We start from the raw sequence: 9,802 nt of genomic DNA on the forward strand, positions 1-9,802 counted from the left end.
CTCCTTTTCTTTTTTCAGAAGGAATTGGTTGTGGCTCAGTAGAGCAATGCTTCTGTGGAGCAAGGTAAAGGTGAATGGTCGCTTAAAGAAGCTCCAAAGGAGAGGAATCCTCTTGATAGTTTTTGCAAGCAGTTTGCTGTAACTGAAGAGTGTGGAAGTGATTTGATTGAGGTAGTTTCAGTTTCTAACTGCCAGAGTCTTTCAGATGTGTATGGATCCACTGACCCAGCTTTAGAAAGATCCAGTGTGGATAACTTTGAGAAGGTTTCATATGGAATGAAAATTGTCAGGGAATTTGAACAGCCCTATGATGACCAAGTGGCTGTGCTTGACCAGTGTTTTGGGGAGGCAATGTTGTTGGTACATGAATGTCCCCATGTTGATTCTTCAAATAAACAGTCTGTGTCTCAGGTTCAGAGGGACGACTGTGTAGCTGAATCTACAGAGCAGGACAGTTGTTCAGTTGATCTCTCGAGAATACAGGGGATGGCAGGCAAACTCATCTCTAGACACTTTGGATATGTCTTGTAAGTCTCTTAGTAGACTTGACATCTGATTCCCTGTGGAAGCAGAGGGTGGTAATGGAAGGACAAAAGAACCTTAAGTCTAACATGCTAGTGAAAATGTCTCTTTAAGACAGTGTCTTAAGAAAGTGTCTCTTTAAGACAGAATCCAGCCTTGGAATTGTTAAAAGTTAAGAATCTGAAAACTAGTAAACAAGCTAGTGTCTGTGTTGATGCAAATTACCTGACGGGGGTGGGGGGGTGAAAGACTTGCCCATAGCTCTTAGCAGAAAGGACACACCTAACCAGTCAATGAATTCTGTTAAGCAAGAGAGCTCAGGATTTGACCCTACAGGACAGAGAGAAAGGGAAAAACTTAATCCTGCAAATGGAAACCACAGGTTAACCCTAAAGTGCCAAAACTCCAAGGGTATTGAGCCAAAGGCATGACATAACAAAAATGCTTGTAAATGTACACTTGTAATAGATTTGATGTTAATATTCATGCTAATGTTAACTTTTGTGACTAATCTGTTGCTGATACCAAAAACTGTAAGAATGTACAATGTGCATGATCTTTTGGAAAAACTCTTGAACATATTGGGAGTGATACATAAGAACTCGCTATGTGCTAGAAGCCTTTATGGTTATACTGTTTCATTACATGACAACACACTTTATGTTAAAAGACCTTGTAATACTGATGTTTCACAGTTACTGCCTGTAACCAGTCTTGAAACTGTACACAGGAGAAAAAACATTACACACTTAATATGCTGTATGAAAGGGGAAACCGAGGCACACCACCATATTGCTTTCATGGCTAAATGCCAAGGTACCCACACTATGGAGAACATTAATATCTACATTGACTTGATGTTAATTGGGTTCCAAACATTTGCCAGAGCTTCATGGCAAGATCACATAGGACATGCAGGAATTATGCTGCAAGAACAGATCCAATCCACTATTTGTCTGACTCCTTGTTAGCCAGAGTGGTGAAAGTTTACTTTTGTTGCTGGTTTGGTATATCTTATGGGAGAATAACCACCAGTTTTGGGGTGTGTCTGCCCTATTTCTCAGCAGTTTGTCCTGAATTTGGTATTCTCAGTTGTGACCCACTAAGGCACGGTTACGAGTCTGCGAAATGACCGTGATACAATATATTCATGTTAATCTTTTTTTTTGTTTTCACTAGGGAAGGAGCAATAGGAATGTGTAATGTTCTGCATAATACACCCTCTCTTCTTGCTGAGGGAGGTGAGTAAAAGTTTCATGCTAGCATTGCAGTGAGTAACTGCTGTGGAAAGTGGCAACTGCACCATTCGAGAGGTCTGGGGGAGCAGGAAAAGCAGATGTGAGAGGAAAGAGAATAAAATAGTCTAGTTTATTAATACAATAACTCTGCAGAATGAGGCTGTTTCCTGCATGTACAGGCTCTGCTGAGAGCACAAACCACTCAAATTCTGCTGTGTCTCATCAGTAAACACCTTTGGGTGGAATAGAAAACGTGCTAAAATAATCAGTTCTTTACTTCCAAGCATCCTTTCAAAACCCTATATTTCCCCAGCCCATGGTATATTATCCCTATGATACATGGTTATGAAGGCTAGTTTTTTGTGTGTGCATAGAGTGGGCAGCAAAGGATCGGTGTCAGCACAGTTAAAACTGATTGCTTTATCTTCTAGTTTATTTACGCAATAAACTTATACAGCAGTGCTCCTGGAATAATGGGAAAGATATAGTTGCATGAAGAATCCAGTAATATAGGTTTTTATACTGCTGTGAGACGCATTCTTGGCTTTGAGCAGTTCAGTGAATTCTACTACAGGGCTGTATTTTGTTATCCCTGAGGCAATGTGGAGGGGGGGCGGGTCTCAAGGATCAAAGACTGCATATTTTGGTTATTTCAAGACCCCCCTTCCAGCAAGGGATCTGCATTTCCTGTGTTAATTAGCTTGAGCAATCACCCTCTTGTTTTTTTTTTCTGGAAGGCATTACCTCAGCATAAAACAAGCTATTTTTTTCCTCTGTTGTATCTCAAATTTCTGAAGCATACCAACCCTCTAATATTTCCTATTTTATCATATATCCAGTAGAACTGTATGTTTTTAAAAGAGGAGAGTTCCACACTGGATAAACTCTCTAGAATCTATTCAGCTGAACTGTGAACAATTTACAGTTGCTTGCTCTGTGTTTTTCATAGTTTTTCCCACCAAACTTGTTCATGATCAAAGGGATTTATGTTTCAAACTAGGGCTTTTCACTTATGCTCCGTGCTCACCCTGTAGGGAGCTAGGAGGCTGAAATCTCTAATGCAATAACTGACTCCATGGCAAGAGTCTTAGTGCAAAAAAAACCCTACAGCTCAGCTAATGCCCTCCCACTGTAGGGCCAAAGGTAGGTGGAAAACTCTGTGGAAGCCATGAAGATTACAATGACTGGTGGGGGAAGGCAAGGTTTGCTCCTTGCAGAGCAGACGAGGGCATAGCCCTCCCAGTGCAGAGATGTCTGGAGAATCTCTGGGAATATTTCATGGATCTCTGGTCATCCACTGAGGGTCAAGATATTCAGGTGGAGGTCTAGTGCATCCAAGCTACCCCCTAAATACTCCCAGGGACTAAGGATGCCATAGGCTTTTCAACAACCTATGTCAACATGTTTGGGGTAGGGATGGGGAATGACAACAAAGAAGAATCCACATGACAGAATACAGACATCAGTTTGCACAAAAAAGTCCCTGTGGGTTTGCAGGAGGACAATAGTAAGGAGAATGGCTCTGCCCAGCTCTGCTCCTTCTTTTCCTAGCCACTCCCCAAAGATGACAGCACTTCAAACAGAGTGTGTTCACGTGAAGGGGCATCTGCAGGACTGACGGAGGATGAAACCATGATGTATTACCCCCTTCCTCCCTCTAACCGAAACTTGGCCAAAGAGAGCATGTTTTCTGCTCCTTCCATTCCCTCCCCAGTAAAAAGAGGAAATGACAACTAGGCCCCTCTGATTTCACTGAAGGACAAAGGGAACACAGAACATTATGGGAAAATAATCCAGTTTTCATACACGTGGCCATTTTTGTTCAGATGTATATTCCTGCCATCTTAATTTAGATTATTTTAAAAATACCTTGGTTTTTGTATAAGATCAAGAATTTTTCACCTGTTCCTTAATATATGTGTGTGTGTGTATATTCTTCCATGACAATTATGATACTTGTAAAAATAAATTATTTTGTTCCAGAATTGTGCCATGGTTAAATGAAAGGTAGCACAAAACCAAAGGGCCTATCTCTACCACTCTCACATGGATGTGTCACTTCAGAACTTAAAATTGCTAGATTTCCATTTCAGTCATATCTGCTACTGGTCTATTTATACCTATTTACAGATATACACACCCATGAATCCTAAGTTACACATACCATAGAATACTTTTATAAAAAGTGGTGTGAAAATTACTCACCACAATGATCTTTAAATAAAAAGATATGTAAAGTGCCAGATACAATCCTTTTAAAAACATGTACTAATTAAAACAAGAGCATTGCCCCACTTCTGCATTAACAGCTCTTTATACTGAAACCATACAAGCTGGAGGTTCTTGGGCACATCCCCTAGCTCTTCAATTTCAAGTCTAAAGGCTTCAGAAACTGTGGCAAAGGCAGATTTTCCAGTGCCTCTGGAAATTGTTCAGGTGAAATGCTCCTGATTAAGACACGCATAGCTGTGATGAACAGAGATGTAGGAGCTAAACCTGCCAGCCACTGGAATCTGTTCTCTCCCAAAAGGTCCTGCCAGTGTTGATGATTGTCCAGCAGTTGCTGTTTCATTGAAAATTGGAGTTCCTGAGGCATGAAGAGGAAAAGGGAGTCCAGCAAGAGGAACTTGGTGCGCATGTTAACCGCAGGGGTCTGAGAAATCTGCTGGAGCAAGATGTCCAAGGGGGTATTCCCAGTGCAATCACGTAAGCAGAGCGATGCCCCATGACCCAGCAATAGAAGCAAACATTCAGGTCTCAACAGTTCACAGGCCACGTGCAAGACAGTTTTGCTGCCTTCCACGCGACTGCATCCCCTGCGGTCCAAGTAGCTGGCTCTCTCTTTCTCTGGAAAGCCTCTGATGGCTTTCAGTATTCTGAAGAGGATGTGGGTGCGGTTGTAGCGAACTGCCATGGCCAGGTGAGGAGCTGATGACTGGCAGCAGCTGAAGTTTTGGCTGGGTATGGCCAGGGCGCTCTGAGGAAATTTACTCAGTAGGTACTGAGCGTAAGGTTGGTGGTTGTGCACCAGGGCATAGAGAAGAGCCTCAGAGGGAGAATAGGTGCTCACCTTTCCTCCTTCTTCCCAGTGAAAGGCCTCCATTGTCCTTATGTCCTCCAGAAGCCACACAGGCACCAAGTCCCTCACTGCCTGGTAAAAGGCGAAGGAGGATTTCTTACATTGCTTTTGGGACTGGGAATTGTGGCTGCTGTAGCTGTTCAGCCATTTGACGTGCCAGGGCATCGCTGAGCTTGGGTTTCAGGAGGGGCTTTTCCCCACTGTGTTGTCAAAATGCCTCATTAGGTCCAAGACCTACAGAAACACTTCCCAAAAAAACAAACCAAAAACACGATTTAATGATTGCTAGTCAGTCACTCCCCCTTCCCCAGTGAACCTGGGGACAGCACAGTAACACACATACCTCTCCCCAGCAAAGCCCTGTTCTTTTTTCCCCACAACTCTGGTTGTGCTTTTAATCACAGTTAATTTCTAACTTTTATGTGGAGGGCAAGGCTGATTCAGATAGTTCAGTTCAGCAAACTGAACTATCAATCTGGTCCAAACTGAAATGTTCTTTCCCAAGGCCACAGAGGTCTCCTCACAGTCACTGTCCTGTTTAAACAGCCTTGAGGCAATCTTCAAGCTGGTAGGGCATGTGTCAAATGATTCACTTTGGCAACCAAGAGACTAAGATGGTGCCTTTTCTTGTAAACAAGGCTTATGTTTTGCCATCCTGACAAAGGTACTAAGTGGAAAAGAACTGTTCTGGGGTTCCTCTAGCTTTGTACATTTTTGGCTCAGGAGGGCACATATTTTCAATAATATACAAAATGGTAGAGATGCACTAACCCGCCTCGCCTTTGTCTGAATTATAGGCAAACAAAGCAAGGCTAAGATAGGAAGTCCAGAGCTGGAAACACAAGCAAACAAATCTAATTTAACAAGAAATTACCAGCTTCAGAGGATTCAAGTTTTTTTCAAATGCAATATGCTGATAAATCTGACTGAGAAATTTCAGCCCATCAGAGGCAAATATAACTTATAATTTTATAAAGTCTCAGTCTTCCTAACTCAACTGTTCCCCACCCCCAAACCTCCCCCCCACTCACACCTGTAATCCAGCTCCTTGTTCTCCATCCCCAAATATCCCCCCATTCACCCCAGTAACCCAGCTCCCTGTGTCCCATCCCCAAATCTCACCCCTGTAACCCAGCTCCCTGTTCCCCACCCTCCCCAATCTCCCCCTATGCACTCCAGTTCCCTGTGCCCCACCCCCCAATCTCACACCCATAACCTAGCTCCCTGTCCCCAAATTTCACGCCCGTAACCCAGCTCCCTGTTCCCCACCCCCCAAATCTCCCTATTCACCCCTGTGACCCAGCTCCCTGTGCCCTGTCCCCAAATCTCCTCCACTGACCCCCATAATGCAGCTCCCTGTTCCCCATCCCCAAATGTCCCCCCAATCACCCTCGTAACCCAGCTCCCTGTGCCCTGTCCCCAACCCTCCCCCCACTCACCCCCATAACCCAGCTCCCTGTTCCCAAATCTCACCCCTGTAACCCAGCTCCCTGTGCCCCATCCCCAAATGTCCCCCCACTCACCCCCGTGACCCAGCTCCCTGTGCCTGGTCCCCAACCCTCCCCCCATTCACCCCCGTAACCCAGCTCCCTGTCTCCCATCCCCAAATCTCACCCCTGTAACCCAGCTCCCTGTGCCCGGTCCCCAAACCTCCCCCCACTCACCCCCGTAACCCAGCTCCCTGTTCCCAAATCTCACCCCCCGTGACCCAGCTCCCTGTGCCCCGTCCCCAACCCTCCCCCCCCTCGCCCAGCTCCGATCCTGTCCCACCCCCAAGCTGCCTCTCCCTGTCCCCGCGTCTCCTCTCTCGGCCCCTGTGCCCTCACCCTCCCTCCCAGCCCAGCCCCTTCTCCCGCCCCGTCCCTCCCGCTCCCTCCCCCAGTCTCCACCTTCTCCCTTCAGACTCCCCGGAATCTCCCCCTCCCCGCCTCACGTCCCTCCTCCCGGGCACCCCTGGCCGAGCCCGGCGCTCCCGGCCGGGGAGCCCGGCACGGCGCGCAGGGGGCGGCGCGGCGGCCGGGCGAGCCCAGGCAGCAGGCGCCGGAGGAGAGCCGTGGCTCGGCGCTCACCTCTGGCTGCTCGCAGGGCAGCGGCGCCCAGCCGGGGGCGGGGAGGCTTCTCTCTGCGCCCGCTCTGCGGCTTGGCCGGGCCGCTGCCGAGCCCCGGCTTCCAGGCGCTGCTGCGGCTTCACTGAATGAGCCGGGGGGTTGGGGGGGGCGCTTCGCGGGAGCCCTCGGCCACGGCGGCCGCTCCCGGGGCCAGCTCCCCGTGGGGCTCGTGCTGCCTCCCGCTTGGCTCGGGCCGCGCCGGGTCCCCGCCGTGTCTGCCTGGCTCTAAGGCGGGAGGGGCGGCAGCTGCGGCAGCCAAACCTCCGCTGCCGCCTCTGGGCTCTTTTATCCCCCCCCACGCCAGCCGGCTGAAGGTCAGTCAGGACCGGGGAACTGTCCAGCTCCCTCTGATTGGTGGCAACCGGGTCTCCCAGCTGCCTATTGGCTGCCCCGGGAGGATGGGGGCCCTGCACCATTGTTTGCGTCAGAGCAGGCAAAGTTCCAAGAAACTTGTCGGGCGGCTTTTTGTACGGCGAGGGGTGGGGAAGCGGGAGGGCTCGTGCCAGGGCCGGGCCGGGTTTCTGTCTAGTCCAGAGAGAGCGCAGCGGAGCTGGGCCAGCAAAATCCCTCCCCCGCCCTCTCCCCTCCTTAACGCTTTCTTGGGAGGTTTGGGACTGGCCAGCGCAAGGGGGCAGGGCAGGGCTGGGTCTCTTTGCGGGGGTGTCTCCCACTCTTCTCGCTCTGACAAAGTCCAGTTTTGCTCTTTAAAGGCAGGTGGGGAGTTAGGGGAAGGAAAGCGCTTATTTACCCGCCCCCCTGTAGGGGCACGAGAGGGTCCCCGAGGGGGGACGGAGGAAATAGCTGATGCTGCCCTTGAGCCAGTTATGTCCTTTAAACTCTGGGCAGGCGCACGTGCTTGGAGTTAAAGTTTTTAATCTTGTCATTGCCTAGGGTGACCACGACTTCCCGATATTTGGGGCTTTGTCTTATATAGACAACTATACCCCTTCCAGAAAAAAAAGTGTCCTGATTTTTCACACTTGCTCTCTGGTCACCCTATTCTTGCCCAGTCAGTTGCCATTTGGTTGTGAGTTAGAGTAATTTGTTAGTTACAAATTGAAGAAGTGTGGTCTGATGAATACACCCTGGGACTGGGTATCAGGAAGTGTGGCACAGCTGTGTGACCCTAGACTACTTCCTTAGCCCAAGGGTATGTTCACACTGCAATAAAACATCAGTGGCTGGCACATATCAGCTGACTGGGGCTCGAAATCTTTGGGGTGCATGGCTATAAAATCGCACTGTACCCATCTGTGGCATTAGTTGGAGCCCAGGCAGAACCCCACAAGGGGAGAGGGTCAGAGTGTTGGTGTCTCCAGCCAGCTGTATAAAGGGGTGTGTGTGTGTGTGTGTGTGTGTGTGTGTGTATGTGTTAGTGTTAGGGAGATAATAGTTACACACCTCTGTAGAACACTTTGAGATGAAAAGTGCTAAGTAGTCAGTATTATAGGTATATAATGCTGACACACTGCCTGTCTCCCAGGACTGTAGTGAGGCTTAATTCATTGATGTTTGTAAAGTGCTTTGAGATTCTGGGATGCCAGGCATTATATGAATGCAGATAATTATTAGGTTTCAGAGTAGCAGCTATGTTAGTCTGTATTTGCAAAAAGAAAAGGAGTACTTGTGGCACCTTAGAGAATAACAACTTTATTTGAGCATAAGCTTTCATGAGCTACAGCTAATTACAGATAATTATTGGGTTTACTATATTTGGTTACCACCATTATTGTTGCTCTTGTAGAATTATTTTCCTTCTTTACCCTCGAAGGAGGATTATGGGGTGCTTCCTGCTTTTGCTCTGCTCGTTTGACCTCCAGTGTCTCTGTGTTGCAGTCCAGGAGAACTTGATAAGATTCCCCTTGGAGCCTGTTAATGCCATTCCTTATTTGGCTAGTGGGGTTGCTGATGGCAGATGGGATTTCTCTGTCCTTCTCAGGGTGCCAGAGAGGTCATAGCCTGGGAAGCACTGGTTCTATTCATAACTTTAAAAATTGTTGGCGTTTCCAGCTTTCCCCACATTAAATACATGTATTGTACACTTGAGGGAGTATTGCCAAGTTTGTGATGTAACATCCCATTTCTTCATGGCTTTCAGTTAACTAAACCAGACTGAAACAGATAATTGCATTCTGTATTCCCTCCCCCTAAACCATATGAACAACATAAGTTTGCCAAAAACAAGTGCTCCTTTTATTGTCCATATTCTATGCAGCTAGGAGAGCAACATTTAAATCATAACTCATTTGATTTTGGTGGTGCCTCTCTGCCCATAGTATGTTAATCCCAAGATGTATGTGAGGTGCACAGTATGCTAACAACACTGTAATAAACACTGTACTATATAATAAAATGGGAGCTAGAGAGGTATCTCAGGAGGCACAGAGTATCCTTCGTCACTTGTATTCAGTTTCGTATATATACACTTCCTGCTAATTACACTGCACTGACATTTCAATTCAATCCTATTAATTCAGTCACTGGTTAATTTGAACAAAAGCTCAGGATCAAAATGATAACTATTTTAAAATAGCTAAACCTACATCCTTTATTTTGAGCAATTTTGAAATTAAATATATTATGAGTTGGCTAATGTAAATCTGTATCAATTCCCTCTGCTAGATGGAATCAGAACTGATCAACTGGGTCTCATAGGCCCTATATTGCAATCAGGCAAACTGCCTCTGCTTTTGAAGCAGAACTATCAAAGTTCTATCTTTGTTGTTGCCACAATGTTGTAAGTGGCTCTGGTGTACAACATACCGACAACTAGGGCATGAGTTCTGGATGGGGGTGGGGGGCAAAGGGCCATTCCCCTCATTTTTTTTGTAAACAAAGGGGACCATGCCCCCTCA

General features: G+C 47.1%; 1 protein-coding gene across 1 annotated transcript; it reads right to left on the reverse strand.

Moving 5' to 3' along the window:
• Positions 1-1,037: 1,037 nt before the first annotated feature.
• Positions 1,038-7,036, reverse strand: ANKRD9 (ankyrin repeat domain 9). Its single transcript, XM_074957172.1, has 2 exons — positions 6,909-7,036; positions 1,038-5,084 (listed from the first exon to the last, which is right to left on the reverse strand). The coding sequence occupies exon 2, from the start codon at positions 5,002-5,004 to the stop codon at positions 4,117-4,119; it is 888 nt and encodes a 295-aa protein (XP_074813273.1). The 5' UTR covers positions 5,005-5,084; positions 6,909-7,036; the 3' UTR covers positions 1,038-4,116.
• Positions 7,037-9,802: the final 2,766 nt, after the last annotated feature.

The sequence above is a fragment of the Natator depressus genome, chromosome 6 (assembly GCF_965152275.1).
Source record: "Natator depressus isolate rNatDep1 chromosome 6, rNatDep2.hap1, whole genome shotgun sequence".
In the NCBI taxonomy this organism is placed as follows: Eukaryota; Metazoa; Chordata; order Testudines; family Cheloniidae; genus Natator; species Natator depressus.

Excerpts from the sequence above, each read along its gene's own strand:
- ANKRD9 (XM_074957172.1), bottom strand. The coding sequence starts at position 5,004 with ATGCCCTGGCACGTCAAATGGCTGAACAGCTACAGCAGCCACAATTCC.